Source organism: Macaca mulatta, chromosome 11 (genome assembly GCF_049350105.2).
Source record: "Macaca mulatta isolate MMU2019108-1 chromosome 11, T2T-MMU8v2.0, whole genome shotgun sequence".
NCBI classification, from domain to species: Eukaryota; Metazoa; Chordata; class Mammalia; order Primates; family Cercopithecidae; genus Macaca; species Macaca mulatta.
This window is the reverse complement of record NC_133416.1, coordinates 107,760,089-107,785,116: the sequence shown is the minus strand read 5'-3', so window position 1 is coordinate 107,785,116 and position 25,028 is coordinate 107,760,089. Positions and strand designations below refer to the sequence as shown.

General features: G+C 39.8%; 1 protein-coding gene across 1 annotated transcript in view; it reads right to left on the bottom strand.

Annotated features, from left to right (window-relative positions):
- Window positions 1-14,819: 14,819 nt before the first annotated feature.
- SLC17A8 (solute carrier family 17 member 8) overlaps window positions 14,820-25,028 on the bottom strand; it is a 64,815-nt gene continuing 54,606 nt past the window's right edge. Inside the window, exons 10-12 of the mRNA XM_001089949.4 lie at window positions 24,396-24,506; window positions 19,043-19,170; window positions 14,820-17,057 (exon numbers count right to left, since the gene is read on the bottom strand). Of these exons, the coding sequence (XP_001089949.1) occupies window positions 16,713-17,057; window positions 19,043-19,170; window positions 24,396-24,506 (584 nt within the window). The 3' untranslated portion in view covers window positions 14,820-16,712. The remainder of the gene's footprint in view (window positions 17,058-19,042; window positions 19,171-24,395; window positions 24,507-25,028) is intronic.

Sequence of the window (25,028 nt, the reverse complement as noted above, 5' to 3'; positions counted from 1 at the left end):
ATTCCCCAAGAACTTAACTACAAATAGCCTACTGCTGACTCAAATCCTTACCAATAACATAAACAGTCTATTAATGCATATTTTGTACATTACATGTATTATATACTGTATATGTATATATTATATACAGAAGAGAAAAGAAAAGTAGAGAACAAGAGGAGAGAGCAGGAGAAGAAAGCTACTGTAAAGTAGCTAAAAAGAAGAAATGTTATTAAGAAAGTTATAAGACAGAGACAATTTGTTTACTATTTACTATTTATTAAGTGGAAGTGGATCATCATAAAAGTCTTATCTCATCATCTTCATGTTGAGTAAGTTGAGAAGGAGGAGGAACAGGAGGGGTTGCTCTTGCTGTCTTAGTGGTGGCAGAGGCGGAATAGGTAAAAGAGATAGAAGAGTGAAAGGGGAGGCAGGAGAGGTAGGCATACTTCATATAACTTTTTTTTTTTTTTTTTGAGACAGAGTCTTGCTCTGTCGCCCAGGCTAGAGTGCAGTGGTGCAATCTCGACTCACTGCAACCTCTGCTTCCCATGTTCAAGCAATTCTCCTGCCTCAGCATCTCGAGTAGCTGGGATTATACGTGCCCACCACCACACCCAGGTAATTTTTGTATTTTTTAGTAGAGATGGGGTTTCGCCATCTTGGCCAGGTTGGTCTCGAACTCCTGACCTCGTGATCCACCTGCCTTGGCCTCCCAAAGTGCTGGGATTACAGGCATGAGCCACTGCACCTGGCCAATATAACTTTTGTGGAAATATATATGTGTATAAGTGGATCCATGCAGTTCAGACCCATGTTATTCAAGGGTCTACCATATAGACAGACCCTCTTCTCAGAAAAATGTGCACATATGCAGTTAGGTTTAGTTCAAATATTCTGAGGGTTTTCTGGATAGACCTCCCATGAACCCCAAATTGAGAATTCTAAAGGTTTCACTTCAAGGCACTGAGATAGCTACTCCCACAACAACACTATCCAGAACAACCATGGCTTCTTTGGCTTCATGATCTCACTATAATAGCTCCTCCTTCCCTGTGACAGTCTTTCCATAGGAAACGTGTGGCAAAGTGGGAGGTTTACTAGAAAAGCTCTGCCTCCTCCCCGAGTTTTGATAAGGGAGGGTAGTCCTGCTCTGCCATGAGCCCTGGTTGAAAGGGTTGTGCCATCCAGCCCCACTGGGGAAAGCTGAGGAGGAAACGGAAGTGGATGTACCTGGCAGTTCCTCTGAAGCCTGGCTGCCATGTTTCTGCAAATGCTACCACACAGATGGCTGAAAGGGTCAAAGTTCTCCCAAGTCAGTAGTGTGTTTCTGTGATATGGTTTAACTCAAACTTCATTTCAGAATCCAGATATGATGAGTGGATGTAAGTATGGGGGGGGGGGTGGGGAGAGAGGTGGGGAGGGAGAGAAGTAAGAAGAGAGGAAGAGAGAGGAGAAAAGAAAAGTAGAGAAGAAGAGGAGAGAGCAGGACAAGAAAGGGAGGGAAGGGAATAGGAAGGGAAAGAAGAGAAGGGAAAGGGGCATGGAGGAATAGAGAGATACTATTATCTTGGGTTATCCTTGTGTTTGAAGCGCTTTCGAACCCTGGAATTTCAGTCATCCGTTCACTTCAAATGTATTTGTGGAAGAAATGCACATCAAAGCCACCTTGAAATTGTTTTTCAGTCAGCCGCACTTTTACATTATCTGTTCTATTATTGTTGCTAGTAAATTTAACCAGTTACTTACTGAATGATACACCATATAGAAATAAAAAGTCAGTTTAATTTTCCCTTGAAAATGTCTCTTACAGATGAAGTCAAGGATTTATGATCAAGAACTTCATTATTACTCTTTATAATGGTGAAAATGTAGAAACTCTTTAAAGCATCTAACACTGACATCTAAACATCTAACAACTGGTCTAGTTGTTAGACGTTTGGTCATTAAAATCGTGTTCTCACTGATGAGAATGTGGAGTAATTGGAACTGTAATTCATAAATGGTAGAAAGGTAAAATGGTACAAGCATGATGGAAAATTGTTTGGCAGTATCTTATAAAGCTAAACATATGCCTGCCCTAGGGTCCAGCAATTCTGCTCCTAAAGAAATAAAAACATGTTTGCAAAAATACAAGAATACTTATATAAGCTTTATTTATAATACCCATCCTCCAAAAAATATTGGAAATAACTCAAATGGCTACCAATAGAAGAATAAGTAGGAATAGGAACAGCTCCAGTCTCCAACTCCCAGCGCAAGCGACACAGAAGACGGGTGATTTCTGCATTTTCAACTGAGCCTCTGCTGCTGATACCCAGGCAAACAGGGTCTGGAGTGGACCTCAACCAATCTCCAACAGACCTACAGCTGAGGGTCCTGACTGTTAGAAGGAAAACTATCAAACAGGAAGGACACCTACACCAAAACCCCATCAGTACATCACCATCATCAAAGACCAGAGGCAGATAAAACCACAAAGATGGGGAAAAAGCAGGGCAGAAAAGCTGGAAATTCAAAAAATAAGAGCGCATCTCCCCCGGCAAAGGAGCGCAGCTCATCGCCAGCAACGGATCAAAGCTGGACGGAGAATGACTTTGATGAGATGAGAGAAGAAGGCTTCAGTCCATCAAATTTCTCAGAGCTAAAGGAGGAATTACGTACCCAGCGCAAAGAAACTAAAAATCTTGAAAAAAAAGTGGAAGAATTGATGGCTAGAGTAATTAATGCAGAGAAGGTCCTAAACGAAATGAAAGAGATGAAAACCATGACACGAGAAATACGTGACAAATGCACAAGCTTCAGTAACCGACTCGATCAACTGGAAGAAAGAGTATCAGCGATTGAGGATCAAATGAATGAAATGAAGCGAGAAGAGAAACCAAAAGAAAAAAGAAGAAAAAGAAATGAACAAAGCCTGCAAGAAGTGTGGGATTATGTAAAAAGACCAAATCTACGTCTGATTGGGGTGCCTGAAAGTGAGGGGGAAAATGGAACCAAGTTGGAAAACACTCTTCAGGATATCATCCAGGAGAACTTCCCCAACCTAGTAGGGCAGGCCAACATTCAAATCCAGGAAATACAGAGAACGCCACAAAGATACTCCTCGAGAAGAGCAACTCCAAGACACATAATTGCCAGATTCACCAAAGTTGAAATGAAGGAAAAAATCTTAAGGGCAGCCAGAGAGAAAGGTCGGGTTACCCACAAAGGGAAGCCCATCAGACTAACAGCAGATCTCTCGGCAGAAACTCTCCAAGCCAGAAGAGAGTGGGGGCCAATATTCAACATTCTTAAAGAAAAGAATTTTAAACCCAGAATTTCATATCCAGCCAAACTAAGTTTCATAAGTGAAGGAGAAATAAAATCCTTTACAGATAAGCAAATGCTTAGAGATTTTGTCACCACTAGGCCTGCCTTACAAAAGACCCTGAAGGAAGCACTAAACATGGAAAGGAACAACCGGTACCAGCCATTGCAAAAACATGCCAAAATGTAAAGACCATCGAGGCTAGGAAGAAACTGCATCAACTAACAAGCAAAATAACCAGATAATATCATAATGGCAGGATCAAGTTCACACATAACAATCTTAACCTTAAATGTAAATGGACTAAATGCTCCAATTAAAAGACACAGACTGGCAAACTGGATAAAGAGTCAAGACCCATCAGTCTGCTGTATTCAGGAGACCCATCTCACACGCAGAGACATACATAGGCTCCAAATAAAGGGATGCAGGAAGATTTACCAAGCAAATGGAGAACAAAAAAAAGCAGGGGTTGCAATACTAGTCTCTGATAAAACAGACTTTAAACCATCAAAGATCAAAAGAGACAAAGAAGGCCATTACATAATGGTAAAGGGATCAATTCAACAGGAAGAGCTAACTATCCTAAATATATATGCACCCAATACAGGACCACCCAGATTCATAAAGCAAGTCCTTAGAGACTTACAAAGAGACTTAGACTCCCAAACATTAATAATGGAAGACTTCAACACTCCACTGTCAACATTAGACAGATCAACGAGACAGAAAGTTAATAAGGATATCCAGGAATTGAACTCATCTCTGCAGCAAGCAGACCTAATAGACATCTATAGAACTCTCCACCCCAAATCAACAGAATATACATTCTTCTCAGCACCACATCGTACTTACTCCAAAATCGACCACGTAATTGGAAGTAAAGCACTCCTCAGCAAATGTACAAGAACAGAAATTATAACAAACTGTCTCTCAGACCACAGTGCAATCAAACTAGAACTCAGGACTAAGAAACTCAATCAAAACCGCTCAACTACATGGAAACTGAACAACCTGCTCCTGAATGACTACTGGGCACATAACAAAATGAAGGCAGAAATAAAGATGTTCTTTGAAACCAATGAGAACAAAGATACAACATACCAGAATCTCTGGGACACATTTAAAGCAGTGTGTAGAGGGAAATTTATAGCACTAAATGCCCACAAGAGAAAGCAGGAAAGATCTAAAATTGACACTCTAACATCACAATTAAGAGAACTAGAGAAGCAAGAGCAAACACATTCGAAAGCTAGCAGAAGGCAAGAAATAACTAAGATCAGAGCAGAACTGAAGGAGATAGAGACACAAAAAACCCTCCAAAAAATCAATGAATCCAGGAGTTGGTTTTTTGAAAAGATCAACAAAATTGATAGACCGCTAGCAAGACTAATAAAGAAGAAAAGAGAGAAGAATCAAATCGATGCAATTAAAAATGATAAAGGGGATATCACCACCGACCCCACAGAAATACAAACTACCATCAGAGAATACTATAAACACCTCTACGCAAATAAACTGGAAAATCTAGAAGAAATGGATAATTTCCTGTACACTTACACTCTTCCAAGACTAAACCAGGAAGAAGTTGAATCCCTGAATAGACCAATAGCAGGCTCTGAAATTGAGGCAATAATTAATAGCCTACCAACCAAAAAAAGTCCAGGACCAGATGGATTCACAGCTGAATTCTACCAGAGGTACAAGGAGGAGTTGGTACCATTCCTTCTGAAACTATTCCAATCAATAGAAAAAGAGGGAATCCTCCCTAACTCATTTTATGAGGCCAACATCATCCTGATACCAAAGCCTGGCAGAGACACAACAAAAAAAGAGAATTTTAGACCAATATCCCTGATGAACATCGATGCAAAAATCCTCAATAAAATACTGGCAAACCGGATTCAGCAACACATCAAAAAGCTTATCCACCATGATCAAGTGGGCTTCATCCCTGGGATGCAAGGCTGGTTCAACATTCGCAAATCAATAAACATAATCCAGCATATAAACAGAACCAAAGACAAGAACCACATGATTATCTCAATAGATGCAGAAAAGGCTTTTGACAAAATTCAATAGCCCTTCATGCTAAAACGCTCAATAAATTCGGTATTGATGGAACGTACCTCAAAATAATAAGAGCTATTTATGACAGACCCACAGCCAATATCATACTGAATGGGCAAAAACTGGAAAAATTCCCTTTGAAAACTGGCACAAGACAGGGATGCCCTCTCTCACCACTCCTATTCAACATAGTGTTGGAAGTTCTGGCTAGGGCAATTAGGCAAGAGAAAGAAATCAAGGGTATTCAGTTAGGAAAAGAAGAAGTCAAATTGTCCCTGTTTGCAGATGACATGATTGTATATTTAGAAAACCCCATTGTCTCAGCCCAAAATCTCCTTAAGCTGATAAGCAACTTCAGCAAAGTCTCAGGATACAAAATTAATGTGCAAAAATCACAAGCATTCTTATACACCAGTAACAGACAAACAGAGAGCCAAATCATGAATGAACTTCCATTCACAATTGCTTCAAAGAGAATCAAATACCTAGGAATCCAACTTACAAGGGATGTAAAGGACCTCTTCAAGGAGAACTACAAACTACTGCTCAGTGAAATCAAAGAGAACACAAACAAATGGAAGAACATACCATGCTCATGGATAGGAAGAATCAATATCGTGAAAATGGCCATACTGCCCAAGGTAATTTATAGATTCAATGCCATCCCCATCAAGCTACCAATGAGTTTCTTCACAGAATTGGAAAAAATTGCTTTAAAGTTCATATGGAACCAAAAAAGAGCCCGCATCTCCAAGACAATCCTAAGTCAAAAGAACAAAGCTGGAGGCATCACGCTACCTGACTTCAAACTATACTACAAGGCTACAGTAACCAAAACAGCATGGTACTGGTACCAAAACAGAGATATAGACCAATGGAACAGAACAGAGTCCTCAGAAATAATACCACACATCTACAGCCATCTGATCTTTGATAAACCTGAGAGAAACAAGAAATGGGGAAAGGATTCCCTATTTAATAAATGGTGCTGGGAAAATTGGCTAGCCATAAGTAGAAAGCTGAAACTGGATCCTTTCCTTACTCCTTATACGAAAATTAATTCAAGATGGATTAGAGACTTAAATGTTAGACCTAATACCATAAAAATCCTAGAGGAAAACCTAGGTAGTACCATTCAGGACATAGGCATGGGCAAGGACTTCATGTCTAAAACACCAAAAGCAACGGCAGCAAAAGCCAAAATTGACAAATGGGATCTCATTAAACTAAAGAGCTTCTGCACAGCAAAAGAAACTACCATCAGAGTGAACAGGCAACCTACAGAATGGGAGAAAATTTTTGCAATCTACTCATCAGACGAAGGGCTAATATCCAGAACCTATAAAGAACTCAAACAAATTTACAAGAAAAAAACAAACAACCCCATCAAAAAGTGAGCAAAGGATATGAACAGACATTTCTCAAAAGAAGACATTCATACAGCCAACAGACACATGAAAAAATGCTCATCATCACTGGCCATCAGAGAAATGCAAATCAAAACCACAATGAGATACCATCTCACACCAGTTAGAATGGCAATCATTAAAAAGTCAGGAAACAACAGGTGCTGGAGAGGATGTGGAGAAATAGGAACACTTTTACACTGTTGGTGGGATTGTAAACTAGTTCAACCATTATGGAAAACAGTATGGCGATTCCTCAAGGATCTAGAACTAGATGTACCATATGACCCAGCCATCCCATTACTGGGTATATACCCAAAGGATTATAAATTATGCTGCTATAAAGACACATGCACACGTATGTTTATTGCAGCACTATTCACAATAGCAAAGACTTGGAATCAACCCAAATGTCCATCAGTGACAGATTGGATTAAGAAAATGTGGCACATATACACCATGGAATACTATGCAGCCATCAAAAAGGATGAGTTTGTGTCCTTTGTAGGGACATGGATGCAGCTGGAAACCATCATGCTTAGCAAACTATCACAAGAACAGAAAACCAAACACCGCATGTTCTCACTCATAGGTGGGAACTGAACAATGAGATCACTTGGACTCAGGAAGGGGAACATCACACACCGGGGCCTATCATGGGGAGGGGGGCGGGGGGAGGGATTGCATTGGGAGTTATACCTGATGTAAATGACGAGTTGATGGGTGCAGCACACCAACATGGCACAAGTATACATATGTAACAAACCTGCACGTTATGCACATGTACCCTACAACTTAAAGTATAATAATAATAAATAAATTTAAAAAAAAAAAGAAGAATAAGTAAACAAATTTTAATATACCCATACAATGCAGTATGACGCATCTATTAAAAAATGGACTACTGATAAACACAAAATGTGGATCAATTTTTAAAATATTAACTGAAGGAAAGGAATAGGATTCAAAAGAGCTGATGCTGTATAAATTCCATTTATATAAAGTTTAAGTTCAGGCAAAATTTATCTACAATAATAGAAATCAGAACAGTGGTTACCACTGAGGACTGTTTACACAGGTATATGTATACAAAGGTAAAAATCAACCAAACAGTAAACCTGATTTGTGCATTTTATTGTATGTGAATTTTTAAAAATCGTGTTATCAAAGAATATTTAAATACATGAGGACTTATTATATATGGTTAAGTGCAAAAAGTAGGATAGAAAACGGTAGCTATAGTATGATCCCAATTTTGTTCAAAAATATGTGTGTAGAGCAACCTTGTCCACCCACGGCCTATGGGCTGCATGTGGCCCAGGACAGATTTGAATGTGGCCCAACACAAATTTATTAAAACATGAGTTTTTCTGCGATCTTTTTTTTTTTTTTTTTTTTTTAGCTCATCAGCTATCATTAGCGTTCGTGTATGTTATGTGTGGCCTAAGACAGTTCTTCCAGTGTGGCCCAGGGAAGCCAAAAGATTGGACACCTCTGGCTTAGAGAAAAGACTGGCGGCATACATGCCTGAATGTTAAGAGTTATTAAATATGAGGCTGGGCTTGGTGGCTCATGCCTGTAATTTCAGCACTTTGGAAGGCTGAGGCAAGAGGATTGCTAGAGGAATTCAAGAGTTATTAAATTGGCTGTAATACTAGGGTCATTTTTATTCTCTTCAATACATGTTCTATATATCGAAGCTTTTCTACAAGAAGCATATATTATACTTTTTAGAAAAAAGGGGGGAGGTTTCCCCCTCATTCTTTTTTTGAAGAGGTCAAAGGGGTCAAAGTAAGACCTCATCACGGTCTTACTTTGTTGCCCAGGCTAGAGTGCAGTGGCTTGATCATAGCTCATTGCAGCCTCAAACTCCTAGGCACAAGCAATCGTCCTGCCTCAGCCTCCCAAGTAGCTGAGAATACAATCACATGCCACCATGCCCAGCTAATTTTTTTAATTTTTTGGTAGAGATGAGTTCTCACTATGATGCCCAGGCTGGTCTCAAACTCCCAGCCTCAAGCCATCCACCTGCCTAGGCCTCCTAAGGTGGAGCTACAGGTGTGCACCACCAAACCCAATTAGAAAAAAAATTTTTTGTTTTTAGGTTTTCTATAACAAGCCTCTTTTCCCATTTCCATTCCCTGAATCCCCTAGTCTAGGCCCTCATTTCTAAATTGTTGTAATAGACTCCTAACTGACCTCCTAGACTCAAGATTCTCTCTAGCCCAATCTCTTCTCCTCTGAATGTATCTTCCTTTTTTGAAACTATAATTCTATTTTTGTCTCAAGCATGCAGTATCTTTTCTTCTCTTTGAAGTTCAGGTTCGTTCTATTCCCTGTGATATCTGGTTTCCTCCAACTACCTTTCTTTCTGTTTTTGTTTTTGTTTTCATCTCTGTCTTTCCTATTGGAAACTTCCCTGAACTATCTGGCAATCCTTGGCTGTCTGTTCATAAGTAAGAGGAAGAAAATAAAATGATCATCTTGATTAAATACATACCATTCAGGGTTTTTGTCATCACCACTATATTAAAACTGCCACTGTCAAGGCACCAGTGATCTCCATGTTGCTAAATCCAATGGCCCATCCTCAGTCTTCATCTTCCTTGATCTCACAGAGGCTTTGACACAGGGACCATGCACTCCTCCACATCACACTTGCTTCACTTGGCCATGGGACACCACTCTCTTGGGGTTCCATCACCCCCACCCCCTATCTCCCTTTTTCTGTCTCTTCTACTTGCTCCTACTCATCTTCCTGATTTCTCCATGTTGGAGTGTCCCCAGGGCTCATTCGTGTTCTTCTCTGTATTGGAATCTTGACAATCTCATCTGGTCTTCTGGCTTTACAGACCGGCTGTGTGATGTGATAGTGACTTACCAATGTACAGTTCCAGCTCTGACTTCTGGCCTGAATCCTAGACTGTATTTCCACTGCCTACCTGATACTGCCACTGAGATATCAATAGGCAAGGAAAGCTCTAAAATCAAACAAGTCAAAATTCCCAGTTCCTTCCCCCAGTATTGTCCTGCTCCTCCCCAGTCTTCTGCCTCTCAGAAAATGTTCCTCTTCCTTCGAAACATGTCCAGAACCCGAGTACCTTAAGGGACTTAGTGTTCTTTAAATATGCCCATCATGTCCCCCCTTCAGGGCCTTTGTCCTTGTTTCTTCCTTTGCCTGGAACCCTGTCCCCCAAAATGCACTTGACTTGCTTCCTTACAGCCTTCAGTTCTCCACTCAAAGATCACATTATCCCTGGACACTTGACCTAACACATCATCCCTCATATTCCCCACCACCCTTACCTGGTTTTATGTTTGTTCTCAGCACTTAGCACTGGCATACTGTGTCCTGGTTTTACTCATTAACAGCCTTATTTTTTGTGTCTTCCCTCAGAATATAAGCTCCATAAGAGCAGAGACCTATTTTGTTTATTTATTTTCTAGCCCTAGTGCCTAGAATTTTAGAGGTGCTCATTACAGGTGCTGAATAATTGTTGAACTTAGCTAGGCGTGGTGGCACATGCCTGTAGTCCCAGCTACTCAGGAGGCTGAAGTGGGAGGATAGCTTGAGCCCAGGAGGTCAAGGCTGCAGTAAGCCATGATTGTGCCACTGCACTCCAGCCTGTATGACCGAGTGAAATCCTGTCTCAAAAAAAAAAAAAAAAAAAAAATTGTGGAATGAATAAGTGAATTAATGAATGAATAATTCCCTTGGGCAGGGCTTGGTAGGTAGGTCCTACAGGGAGTGACTAGGCAAAGATCATTTTATTTTGATGGGGAAACCCCCAAATGTCAATAGTTATAAGCCCTTTTACTTATATGTGAGTTCCCACCACTCATCCCATGAATCCTATAATCTCCTGCCTAAGGGATATGATTCTGACTGGCAGCATTTTGGAAGCTCAGCCCAACAAGGCAGCTGGAAGTTTTCAGTGTTCAGCATGCAAACTTTTGATTAATTTCCCTGTGTTTAACAAGATTCATTCATTCATGCATGCATTTGAAAAATAATTTCCAGGTGGCTATTAAATGCCAGGCATCTCTAGATACTTGAGATATATCAGTAACCAAAATGGACTAAACTCTCTAGCCTTTGGAGCTGATACTCAGCTATTATGGGTGTTCTTGAATCCATAGTGCCCACATCCAGAAAATGAACCTCCTGTTTTCCAGTAGGTATGGGGAGGGACAGTTTCTTGGTTGAGCTGGTGGAAGAGAGATCTGGGGTGATAACTGCTTCTTACATGCACTTTCAACAGCACTGTTAAATCTGGTAATGTTAACTTTCAGCCAGTCCTTATGTTCTCAGTCCTCCTCAACCCCACTCCACTCTCTTCACTCTGTCCTCCAGAGGTACCTGGTGCTGGTACCTTCCATTTTAAACCTTTCTTGGGTGCAGTAACATGAAAGAGCTTTCTTCTTTCTTACTCAGTTCTGCTGAAGTCAGTTAAGACTCATGCATCCCCATTCAGCTTTCTAAATGTGATTTTTCTCCCACTTTCACTTTGTCCTGGCAAGTTTATGTGTTTTTTTATTTTAGTTTTAGAAATCGGCTAGAAATGACTGCATTTGTTCTGCCATGTTTAACAAGACAACCTGAGTGCCATCACCAGCATAATCTCCTTAAACACCACATCAGATTTTGAAGACCATATTGGTTGAGCACCCCATCTATGCAAGGCATGTACTGTGTGGCTGGATGTTTGTTGTGTCTAAACTTGGGATTCCTGGGGAAAAAATCAGCCCCTTGCAAACGAACCCTCACTCAACACAAACACACCCAGTAAGCATTGGGTTCAACTTTTTCCTATCTTACCTGTCTGTGTAGCTATGGAAATAGGGGAAATACAGGGGCCCCTGGTTCTCACGTCCCGCTGCAGTCCAGCAGTTGATGAGAAGAAAGATCTCACACATTCATCTGGTTTTTCACCTGTCCCTATCTCCTTGGGTCTAGAGTAAGCTGCCAGAGCTCATTCCATCACTTTGATCATACTTCACTGAAATAACTGGAACACTCTTGACTTTGAGAACACCACTGTCTGGAATTACTGCTAGCCAGTAGAAGCCATAGAGAACAGATTAAAGGTTAAGAATTAAGAGTATGATTTAATTAAGATTAGATTAAAATATGAGTTTGATCTTAATTAGACTTATGGTTAAAGAATTTAAAAATTAAGAATAGATTATTAGTCTTAATTAAGAATTAAGATTAAAATATGGCCTTTAGGGACCTGACTTTAAATTCTTCTCTGAAATACCATTTACTTATTAATAAATATTTGGGAAGAAATCATTAACCCTTTCTCATTGGGTTGCCATGAGAATTAAATGAGATTATGTATGAAAAGGACTTAGTATAAGGCCTGGGATATAGTACTACATGTAATCTAAAGGAAAAGTCAACTTCCCTGCCCCTTTAGTTTGGCCCATGTGGTTATTAATTCAAGTTAGAATCATCCAGAATCTATTTTATTCCAGGGAATTGATATCTTTGAGGTCTCCGGTCTTCCCTGGAGGAAGCTCATGGCCCCTTTCGCTACAAAGATTTGCTCCTTACAACCTAGTTCAGATCTCTCAGAATGACACATAGCAAGTTTACATCATTTATGACAGTTGGGGTTAGAAAACTATTTCAATATGCTAAGTGAGAATTCGTAGGACCCTGAACCAAGGCTAGAGCTGAATGGAAGGTGTAATTCATGCTTGCTCAGCTATCTACGTGTTCCCCTTTGTTTTCTAGCCACCCTTGAAGTTAGGTTGGGGCTATGTGGCTAGCATAGGTCAATGGACCGCAACCAAAAGTGACTGTGTTGTTTCCAAGTGAAGCAGTAAAACCCAGTGTGCTTCCTTCTCCTTTTCCCATTCATGGTGATATCAGAATTTATATGTTCCCAATAATTGACTACAAGATGCTGAATGGAAAAAATACATCCTGGATGCCTGAGTGACTGTCTGGAACAAGCCTCCACTCCACTCCACCCCAACCAACCTACTTTCAACTTGTAACACAAGAGAGAACTAAACATTTGCTATATTAAACTACTGAGATCTAAGTTTAATTTATTACCACACTACCCCTAAGGAGGTAGATTAGTTTGAGAGAACTTGTGAAGTTAAAATTAAAAGATATTTCAGCGTTTATTAATGGTAGACTAGGTAATTCAGACCAATCTTCCTACTAGGAAAGCTAAACTAAAAAAAAAAAAAAAAAAAAAAAAAAAAAAAAAAAAAAAAAAAAAAAATTAATTCTCTCAAAAGCGTTGGAAAGCCAACATGGTAGTGAAAAATTTCCAGGCTACCATCTGACATCTGACAGAAGATGAAAATCCAGAGAAGTGACTCGGACATTTGAGGCCACTTTTTTCCTGGGAGAATTTGTTAATTCTAACAAAGCCAGTGTTTGTTAATTCTAACAAAGCTGAGCGGTGTCTTTGATGGCCTGGTTTGGGGACAAGAGTTGGACTCCGGTTAAAACATTGTAGTGCGGGTTGGGACCCTTAAGTGCTATGCTCTAGCAGTAAGGGTGAATAGGAAGTAAAAGAGCCTTCACACATCCTGTTGTCCAGCTTCAAATCATCTGGATGGCACAAAATACCTAAGGCCCTGCAACTGGACTAAGATGATCCCAGACAGTTAATGCCCTTAGGCTCATGAAAGAAGCAAACAAAGATCTCCTAGAAGGAAAAGAAAAAAGAAAAAGAAGAAGCACTATTTCATGGCTAAAATTGCTAAAAATTATTTCTACAAATAATTTTTCAAATGCAATGGCTGATAAAATCAAGGAAAACCAGGCATAGATGCAGTTAAGATAGTATGAATAAGGACCAGCAAAACCAACAACAACAAAAGAGACTAATATGGTCTCCAAATATTGGCACTGAGCAGACTTTAAAACCATTAGCTTACTATGTCCCAGAAAATAAAATATGGTATTGAAAATTTCAGCAAGGAGCTGGAAATGTTTTTTAAAAGACATAGCAGAAGTGAAAAAGAACCAATAAAAATTCTAGAACTGAAAATACAGTCACTAAGATTAAGAACACAATGGATGGATTTTTACAGGTTAGACCTCACTGAAGAGAGAGATAAAGAACTGAAAAATAAGTCAGGAGAAGATATCCAGCATGACATATAAAGAGGCAAAGCATTGGAAAATACAAAACAGGTGGTCAGACACCTACATACGTCTAGAATACATATAACTGAATGCCTAGAAAAATAGGAGAGAGAGAATGGAGCAAAAGCAGTATATTAAGAGGTAATGGAGAGAGTTTTCCCAAGCTGATGTAAGACATGGATCTACAGATTGAAAATTAAATTACATGAACTTGGCAGAGAAAAAAGAGAAGGGGAAAAAATTTTAAGTCAAGGATGACTCTAAGAATTCTAGCTTGAGCAAAAGGATAATGTGACTGAGATAAGAAATAGAGAAAGAAAAAGATTTATTGGGGTTGGGAGGAGGCAGAGTGAGATAGAAATACAGATTCCAATTTTTACCTGTTGAATTTAACATCAAGACAGGGATACAAATGGGTCATTATTTCTCTAACACTTACTTTTCTTGGCATATTAAGGAATTTCCAAAACTTTGATTTTTTGGAAAGGATCATCAGATATTTCTTGTCTCAAGAACCCTGCACCTATAGGCCTCCTTCCCTTCCTGCTAGAATCCACAGTTTGCATCCATGAGTTTACCTACAAATGGACATTTGCAGCAAAATGTACAATGACTTGTAAATGGCATCTGTCTGGTGTTAAAATGTAATTATTTATCCATTGCAACCTACACAGAGAAAAACCCATCACAACAAAATAATGTATTTTCTAGTTTTTAACACATTGATCCATGATTTCATTTTTAAAAAATACATATCATAAGGGCAAGTTACAGGAAAAATGTGGATTTTCTGCACATGACATCAACTTCAAACGATGCGATAAATACAACTTTGTGTCACAATATATATACTACTACCCTAAGGATTATCATGAGTTTTTAAAATACAATTATTTGACTTTATTAACACACACACAAAATAAAACACTGGCTATCATAAATTGCTAATTTTTTATTTTTTATTTTACTTAGCAAACAGCACAACTTTCACAATAAGTTCCAGGGATAATGGATAAAAATGACATAGCATGTTTTCTTTTCAACTGGAAAGTCCCCCAAAATGTTAAAAGATGATAATGATGATGACAGCTATTTACTTGGGCATTTCCTGCATGCTAGGAACTGTTCTATAGGGCTTGCATGGATTCACTCATTAAAGAGATTTAAAGATGTCTACTAACATAAATTGTATGCTAATGACATAAAGAATATTATTTAATGAAGAGTCACAATTTTTCCCCAAGATTATTCTGTTTATAAAATACACTACAACTCAGCTAGTATTACTGGGGACCAGAAATACATGTGGGAGAAATTAGAAAAAAAAAACACCCTACAATAATAAATTACAAATAAATCTGTAATTTTTCCATATTATATCTTTCTTCCGAAAGTAGAAATAAAATTTTCAAAACCAATGAACAGGAAAATAATTTTATTTTCAAATAACCCTCTAGATGTCAATGTTAAAAATTTAAATATATCTAAAAGTATCCATGTAATTGCCTTATGCAATCAAAGGTGAATTTTTCAACAGTAACTGTAGGTCTAATTGTCCCAAATGTTTTCATTGTAGGATTTCCCTGTATAACTACTGCTATATTTTTGTGATTTCCCTGAATATCATTCCAAATAGAGTCATCATGAATACTTTTGATACAAAATCATAACTTTGTATAATCTGATGAAACTTCCTACTATAATCTCCAGCAGAGAAGGCTAAAGATATACATTTTTTTAAATAGAAAATTATTTCAGGAGAATTGTACCTAAGAAAACACATGAACCTACTTCTTAAATTATTAAATGTCTTAAAAGTTTACAAGTAATTTGGGACATCATTTAGCTACATTCTTAATATTACGAAAAGTTGAAACTTAATAACCACACTCTTGTTTACTGCTTTCAGCCATTTTGACCATCAGGTTCCTAAAAATTTGGCTTTCTTGCTTAGCTTTTCTTTAAAAAAACTATTTGAATCTCTGATGTAGTCTGTGACCCTTACTACTTTAAAAACTATGGAGTCACAGAACCATTTGACTCCTCAGATAACATAGAACACTGAGGGTCTTTGAATCTAGCCTCTCACACATTTGAATCCCCTCTGCCTCATCAACCCAAATGTTTCCCTTCCCTGACACCTGCTAAAATGGTGAATTACTCACAATTACTCCATTGTCAGTTTTCATTATTACAAATGTCTTCCCTACACTGAATGGAAATCTTCCCCAAAACTGCCACCTATTGGGAGCTTCAACAATCTCAGCACTGACCCTGGCAGATGACCTTGAGCAAGTTCATTTCTTGTTGCTTTAGATTCGTTGGTTATAAAATGGGGATAAGAAATGTGTGTCATAAAGGTGCAGAGATTAAATAAGAGTGTTTATAAAGCACCTGCCACAACGTGGGGTTTATTGGGAATATGAAGCCCTCCTCTGCATGGCTACCCTAGAGATGTGGTGGCAGCTACTGCTACTGTTTACATTCCTTCTGGCCAAACATCCCCATTTCCTTCACTGTTTCTTTGAACAACATGGTATTGTCTCATATTTCGTCTAGTCATTCCTTTCTGAGTAAGTTCAGCTCTTTGAGAGAAGGGTCAACTGTCAATTCAAAAACTATGTATTATCAACTATGTTACCAGCTGAGCACAGCTCCTTACCTATACGTGTCATTGAAAGATAGTATTTCTCTTTTCCTTGTTGCTGGGTAGATCTTCTCCACCCCCCATATTTGGACTTCTGACAAGCTGGGCTAAAAGAAAGGCAATAGGTATGGATAGTTTCTGGTTCTAAAGTAAGGAGAAGACAGAAGTGCACCTCAGACATTAGGATGTAGCTGAGAAGTTTCTCTCTTCATTCTGGTAGGATGTCAGCTCTTCCTCATCAAGGGTCACTTCTCTCTGTCCTTTCCATTCCTTCTTCTGGACTTCACAATTCTGGATGGTGGCTCCATAAGACATCATCTTTTTGGGACTCACAAAACTCTCATGGTTGAGTTCTGTCTCCTCAGCTAACTCATCCTGGTCAATGATTCCACATTTCTCCTCAGAGAGATTCTCTGGGTCAGCCCACTCCTGTTTCTCCCCAGAAGCAAAGACCCCATAGAAGATCACACCACTGTAATGCACCAGGGCAGCTATGAGGAACACATTCTGCCATTCTTCACGGGTCTAAATAAGGAAATAAAGTGCCAATTAATGTTTTAACTAAAACCAGAGATTACCAGTATGTCCTGGAGGCCTCTACTGGGGAAAAGCACCTGCCCATTTGGAAGGCAATGCTCTGTTCCTTGGGAGGAAGGATGTGTGTCAGAAGCACCATCCAGGATTCAAACCTAATTTAAAAGAAAAACTTAAAAAATGAAAGTGAAGACTACAATGAATATAAAAGTTAGACATGACAATAAATATGAATTTTTTTAATTTAGAAAATACTTTTTTTTTTTTTGAGACGGAGTCTCACTCTGTCGCCCAGGCTGTAGTGCAGTGATGCCATCCTGGCTCACTGCAAGCTCCGCCTCCCAGGTTCACACCATTCTCCTGCCTCGGCCTCCCGAGTGGCTGGGCGCCCGCCACCACGTCCGGCTAATTTTTTGTATTTTTAGTAGAAACGGGGTTTCACCATGTTAGCCAGGATGGTCTCGATTTCCTGACCTCGTGATCCGCCCTCCTCGGCCTCCCAAAGTGCTGGGATTACACGAAAATACATTTTAAAATAAACAGCACATAAAAATATTAATACATGCAGCACCATTGCATAGCTTTTTGAATATTCAAATGGGGTTTCCCTTCACATAGTCAGCTAAATTAAACTTGTTTTAGGAACCCGCTGTCTTAAATATCAGAAGTCTCCTTCTTGCTTGTTGTTGGATACATAACAATATTTGAGCCATTAAAGTTCTCACCCTTGACTGGCAAGAACTTTATTTATAATCATATTTTCAGTGTAAAACAAAGTATGTCAAAAAATAATGGGAATTTGTGTCTAAGGTTGGGGGAAAATATCTTGGATTTAACAGTCAGGTTATCAATCCTATAATTCCATGAACAGAGAGGGAAAACATGAATTCCCTGCCTATAAAATCCTACCTTCCTTTTCTGTCAAAAAGTAAGAAAATTTATCTCACGGCTTTTTTTGTTTGTTTGTTTGTTTTTTGTTTTTTGAGACAGAGTCTCACTCTGTCGCCAGGGCTGGAGTGCAGTGGCGCGATCTGGGCTCACTGCAAGCTCCACCTCCCGGGTTCACGCAATTCTCCTGCCTCAGCCTCCTGAGTAGCTGGGATTACAGGCGCCCGCCACCACGCCTGGCTAATTTTTTTGTATTTTTAGTAGAGACAGGGTTTCACCGTGTTAGCCATGATGGTCTGGATCTCCTGACCTCGTGATCCGCCCGCCTCGGCCTCCCAAAGTGCTGGGATTACCGGCGTGAGCCACCGCGCCCGGCCCTCTCACACTTTCTTCTGCAGGAAGCTGAAAAAACTTCTGAAGTTATATTTGTAACAGGCAATCCAACTAAGAAAATAGTTGGGGGAAAATAATCCCATGGTATCAGAGAATTTTTATTTGCAGAAAGCAGCATCTTGAGACGTTTCAGTGACAAAGATAAAGAAATCACGTGGGCTGTGGTTGAATTCTGGATGGATCTGCCTCTATCACTTACCCTAGTCCAAATTCACAAAGGCTCAGTAACAACTGGGTAGGTTATTAATGTCCTGTTTATTTTATTCTTAACAAGGAAGTAGAATAACACTCATCTTTTCATGCTGAAACATGCTAAGCAATGGATGGAATTAGGTTATAAAGTTTAATCACTGAGAATGAGAAAACAATCTTCAGTAACTCATTTATCCCAAGTTGACTGCCTCAGTTTCTTCTTTGTGTCTCTAAACAGTTTCTAAGGCCCATACCCCTCTCCCCAGACTTTTATTCCTCAATTGAAAAAACATAGAACAAAACAACAATTAGCCTTGGTGCCATTGATAAGCAATGATTTGAAAATCAGAAGAAGAAAATAAAAATAAAAGAAGTTCAGCTGACTCAGTCAAGGTCAAGGACATACACATTTACAGACTGCGATAGAGCTTTGAAATCTCAAGTTTGTGTTAGTGCTCCAGTCCTCTGATACTGTAACCCACAGCCACAAAGGAGAACTTTACCTTGTGCCTGGTCATTGCACCAACAATGAGGGGACAGACCATTCCAGAGAGGGTTCCCACTCCATTTGAGATCCCCATGAGAATGCTGGCATAGCGGGGGGCAATATCCAGGTGGTTGACATTAAAACCTACAGTGAAGCCAAAACCTCAAAATCAGAGTCAAGAACAGAATTCCAAATACACTTTGGAAAATACTCAGTTGTCCCAACCTTCACCAATCTGTTTGGTTTCCTCTAGTATATGACTGATGGATATTAGTTTCCAGACCAAGAGGACTGGGTTCAAGAGGCTGTGTCCACACAAAGCAGTACTGGTAGACAATGCTCGAACTGATTATGGATATCTATTATGGGCTCTCTCTACAAGGAGAATTATGGCATCTCTACCTTGTAGGTTCTGAATTCCAAAATACGGTGTTTGGCACAATACTGAAAAGCCTAAAGACTGAATCACATTTATTCAGAGTAAATAATCATGCAATCATATACAGTATGACGAGACCAAACCTTGCTTCATAATATTCCCGCTCCTACCCTTGACTTACTCTTAAAAGGCAGCCAAGAGTAAGCCTACCTTATTGGCCACATGGCCACATTTTCACACAATGAAAATGGTGCTTTTTAATGAAACATTTGCACAAACATTGGGAGAACCTCTGCAATTTACAAAACACTTTCACACACCTACTGGATTTGGAGTTTGTAAATCTGGACTTGAATCTTATTTCTTCTATGTAAACAAGTAATTTGGGGGCCTCTGTTTCTTCATCTCCGATATGAGGATAATATTACTACTCACTTCATAAAGTGATAGAGTGATAGAGACTCAGGGGAAATAGGTATGTGAAGCAAATATCGAAGCTATACTACCACTACTACTACTACTACCTTCTGCTGCCACTGCCAGGTAACTCCCTCTCTTTGAGGTTTTCTATCAAAAGATAATGCTGCTGGCCGGCCATGGTGGCTCACGCCTATAATCTCAGCACTTTGGGAGGCTGAGGCGGGCGGATCACCTGAGGTCAGAAGTTCGAGACCAGCCTGGCCAACATGGCAAAATCTCAACTCTACTAAAAATACAAAAATTAGCCAGGCCTGGTGGCACATGCCTGTAATCCCAGCTACTTGAGAGGCTGAGACAGGAGAATCGCTTGAACCTAGTAGGCGGAAGTTGCAGCAAACAGATCCGACGTTGTCAATATATTGCAGGGTTGCATGTTCGAATCAGACAGACTTCAATTCTGGTAGCTTAACTGAGATGCAAGCCTAGACCAAGGATTTAAACTTCCTGAACCTCAGTTTCTTTATCTATATAATGGCATAACGATTCTTATAATATTGACGTAGGAATTAAGTTAAATAATGTATGTTAACTACACGGTGTATAGACATGTAAACCAATATGCATGCTCTTTACAGGTGGTTAGCCATCCGTCTTGTTTAGCACCATCTCCCCTGAACTAGCAAAGTGCCTGGCACATTGTGGTCACTCAATAAATAGTTGCTAAACTAATTACCACCTTCACCTACTGAAATTATAGCAAGAAGTTGCAACCTTTATTCATCTTTTTGTTTTCCTTTGCTTTGCTTTTTACTTCTCTATTCTGTGCAAAAAAACTGAAAATAGGACTTAAAATATTTTTTGTTCTAATCTGGCACATTGGTTGGTTGTCTTTTCTACCTCCCTTCGGGCAGAAATTTTGAGAAAACTTTTTGGTAATAATAAACATACCTTCTCTTTCAGGTCAATGTGCCAAATGATCAGAATATAAAACAGATGCAAGTTCATTAATCTTATCATTGATTTGAATGTGATAAACACTTTATTAGAAAAGAATCCAGAGATAAGAAGCAATTAATATGATTGTTGAGTATTATGCTCTGATACAAAGCCCGGGCAACTGCATTCAGCTAAAGATAATGTGGGAAAAGCCATTTAGGTTTCTAGCTGCACAATCCTGACATTTGGGGAGGAGGGGAAATCACTGAGAAATTGAGATATTGATAGATTTTTATAGCAGATGAAAAAAATTACACACAAACTGAGAGAATCTGTCTTCTCTGTATAGGACATTTCCCAAAACAGGCATCACTCATTCCTTGCCTATTTTTAACCTCATCTATCTCAGCAGTCTTGTCTATAATCAGCTCCTAAATTGTGCCAGTCAGTCTTCCCTGGCATCCACGTTTATTCCTTTAAAAGTTGGCAGACAGTAGATCCTGAGGAATTATTGCCCCGTGGCCACAATCCCTCCCACAGTGTCATTGCTGGGACCAACTGGGACCTTTATTCCACACTCCCAGTCACTTCGCTGGGCGAGTTAAACCACACTTTGGTTTCCCCACCAATAAAGTGAATGTAGCAATACCCTTCTCATCAAGGTTGTGATGAGGATTAAATGAAATCATGTTTAAAAAGTGGCAAGAAGGCCAGATGTGGTGGTTCATGCCCGTAATCTCAATACTTTGAGAGGCCGAGGCAGGAGAATCACTTGAGGCCAGGAGTTCGAGACCAGCCTAGACAACATTGTGAGACCCTGTCTCGAAAATAAATAAATAAATAAATAAATTTACACACACACACACACACACACACACACACACACACACACACACACACATATAGGCATGGTGGCACATGCCTGTAGCCCCAGCTACTCAGGAGGCTGAGGCAGGAGAATCAGTTGAGCATGGGAGGTAGAGGCTGCAATGATCTGCGATCATGTCACTGCACTCCAGCCTGCGTGACAGAGTAAGACCCTAATTTTTTTTTTCTTTTGAGACAGAATCTCTCTTTGTCACCCAGGCTAGAGTGCAGTGGTGCAATCTTGGCTCACTGCAACCTCAGCCTCCCCAGTAGCTGGGACTTCAGGCATATACCACCACAACCAACTAATTTTTATATTTTCAGTAGACATGGGGTTTCACCATGTTGGCCAGGCTGGTCTTGAACTCCTGATCTCAGGTGATCCATCTGCCTCGGCCTCCCAAAGTGCTGGGATTACAGGCATGAACCACTGCACAAGGCAACAAACCCTGTCTTAAAAAAAAAAGGAAAAAAAAAAGCAGCTTCTGTGATTTGGAGTATTGGGTTTCTCTCCTTCAGCCTGTGACTTAATTGGCAATTGGGGGAAAGGAAGCAATATGAACTTGAACATTTCAGTATCTCTGGGAACAGGATATGGATCTCTTTTGCTCACAAAGTTATCAAGGGAAGTCGTTCCTTAGCATCCTTCTGGAAGCAAGTCGTGATTGCTGTGCCCTTGCTACTCAAAGTGTGGATTGCCCTGCAGCAGCAGCAGCAGCGCTGGGGAGCTTACTAAAAACTGCAGAATCTCAGGCTCCACTCTAGAGTTACCAAGTCAGAATCTGCATTCTGAAATATCCTATGGTGATTTCATGTAACTCTTTGAGAAGCACTGGGCTGGTGTGTGTACTAACAGAACAATAATGGTGAACACTCGTTAATTTTGTTATGCATCTGGCACTGTGCTAAGGGCTTCAAATAAATAAAGCTAAGGTTTTTATTTGAATAAATATTTCCACTAGAATGCAAACTTTAGGGTGACGGACTCTTTCATTTGTTCACTGCAATATCCCCAGTGCTAAGAAAAATGCCCAGCCCACAAGAAGTGCGAGGAAATGCATGAATTATCTAAGTTTATCCTCCCAACAACCCTATGGGTTGCTGTTTCATCTCTCCAATCTCTAGATGAGAAAACTGAAGCTTGAGAGTTTTCATAATTTAGCAATTTTTTTCTTTTATAAATAGTAAGTAGTAAAGAGGGCCTCAAACCCCACCCCAGATCTATGCATCTCTAAACCGAATTACTTAGCTGCAAGTTACTTTTAATTTAGACTTTTACTTTATTTTCTAATTTAACTATTCATCAGCTCTATTTATTTTGACAGATACAAGCCCCTGTCTTAGGGCAGTTTAGACCAGAGGTTCCATGTTTTTCTATTCGTGGACACTAACACTATTTGATATCTAAGGCAAGCTGGAATAATGGAAGGAGCATAGCCTTTGGGCCACGCAGAAGTGTTCTGGCATCCTTCCTTTGCCACTAACTGTGTGACATTAGGAAAGTATTAAATTTTTCTGAGCTTTAGTAAAATAGTGAAAAATCAGTAACGTAGTGATATACTACTACTTGCTTCACAATGTTGTGATATATATGCAATATACGTAAAATTTTCTTTAAGTAACCATTTTTTATTTTTATTTTATTTATTTATTTATTTTTCTCAAGACAGGGTCTCACTCTGTCATCCAGGCTGGAGTGCAGTGGCACAAACTCAGCTCACTGCAACCTCCAACTCCCAGACTGAAGCCATCCTCTCACCTCGACCTCCTGAGTAACTGGGACTGCAGGTGTGCGCCATTACACTTAGCTAACTTTTTGTATTTTTTGTAGAGATGGGTTTTTGCCATGTTGCCCAGGCTGGTCTGGAACTCCTGGGCTCAAGTGATGGATTCATCTCGGTCTCCCAAAGTGCTACGATTACATGCATAAGCCAGCGCACCCGGCCAGTAACCGTATTTTTTATTATAATGTTTTAAAGATAGACAAACAACTAAATTTCACCCTTTGACCCAGTTTCGCATAGGAAGCTTCTGATATGATTGCCCTCTGGCCTCTCTCTCACATACAGTAGACCACTTTCTGCCCCTGTAAAATGGGGATCGTAACAGCACTGATACCCAGCAGAGTAGTTGTGAGAGAGACAGGGCTTAATACACGCAGATTGCATGGAACAGTCCCTGGCACAGAATCTGTGCTTGGTCATCGCTAGCTCACATCATCACTGTCATTATTCTTAACAGCTTTACCTGGTTGAGAAAGTCACTTCCTCTCTCTGGACCCACATTTTCTTGTTTGGAAAATGAAAGTAATGGAGTAGACAAAAATCTAAAGAAGGTTTTCACTCTTTAAAAAGCTTCTGATTCTATGACTGTAATGATACTCACAGTTCTCTAGCCAGAGGCGAGGCTTGAAAAAGTCACAGGAGCCTCTATCAGGTAGGGTGACATGGTGCTAAAGTATGTAAGTCCACTTCACCCAGGACATACGCTTGGGCCTCTGCTCATATCTCAGAAGGGTCATCTGCGCTTTGTGTCTTTTCCCATAACAAAGTAAGTAGGAAAAATTCCACCTTAACTGAACTCCCAAGCCCAGTTCTCAGTGATCTTACAAAATCACCCCTACTAGATGACATTCTCTGGGCGGTGGTCCTGCTATCTGAGAATGGACTGGCTACTGAAAGAAGGTGCTACAATATCCTTGTCCTTCCTTCTTCCTGGGACTTGTTGAATCTGTCGTCAAGACCTGGAAACCCAAAGGACACATTACCTGAAATAGCAAAGCCACTAAATCCTACAGCAAGCACCAGAAAGGAGATAGCCACCCCTTTGGTATGGGAAAAGCCAACCACCAGGAGTAAGGTTGCCTCCATGCCAAAACCTGCAAGTGGAAACAGCAAGGGAAAACAAAATGTCATTTTCATATCAGTCAACCCAAGTTCATTTATTTATCAAATAAGAACTAACCTATAATTCCACATACCTAAATTTATTTTGTTTGTGTGTGTGTGTGTGTGTGTGTGTGTCTTTTTTTTAAGTTCTGGAATTTAATTTTTTTTTTTTTTTTTTTTTTTACTTGAAGTTCTGGGATTTAAGTTCAGGGATACATGTGCAGAATGTGCAGGTTTGTTATGTAGGTATACATGTGCCATGGTGGTTTGCTGCACCTATCAACCCATCATATAGGTTTTAGGCCCCATGTGCATTAGGTATTTGCTCTAATGCTCTCCCTCCCCTTGCCCCCTAGCAGGCCCCAGTGTGTGATGTTCCCTTCCCTGTGTCCATGTGTTCTCATTGTTCATCTCCCACTTATGAGTGGGGACATGCGGTGTTTGGTTTTCTGTTCCCCCACAGACCTACATTCTGGTACAGAGATTACAATGCCATGCAGGTATTTCATGAC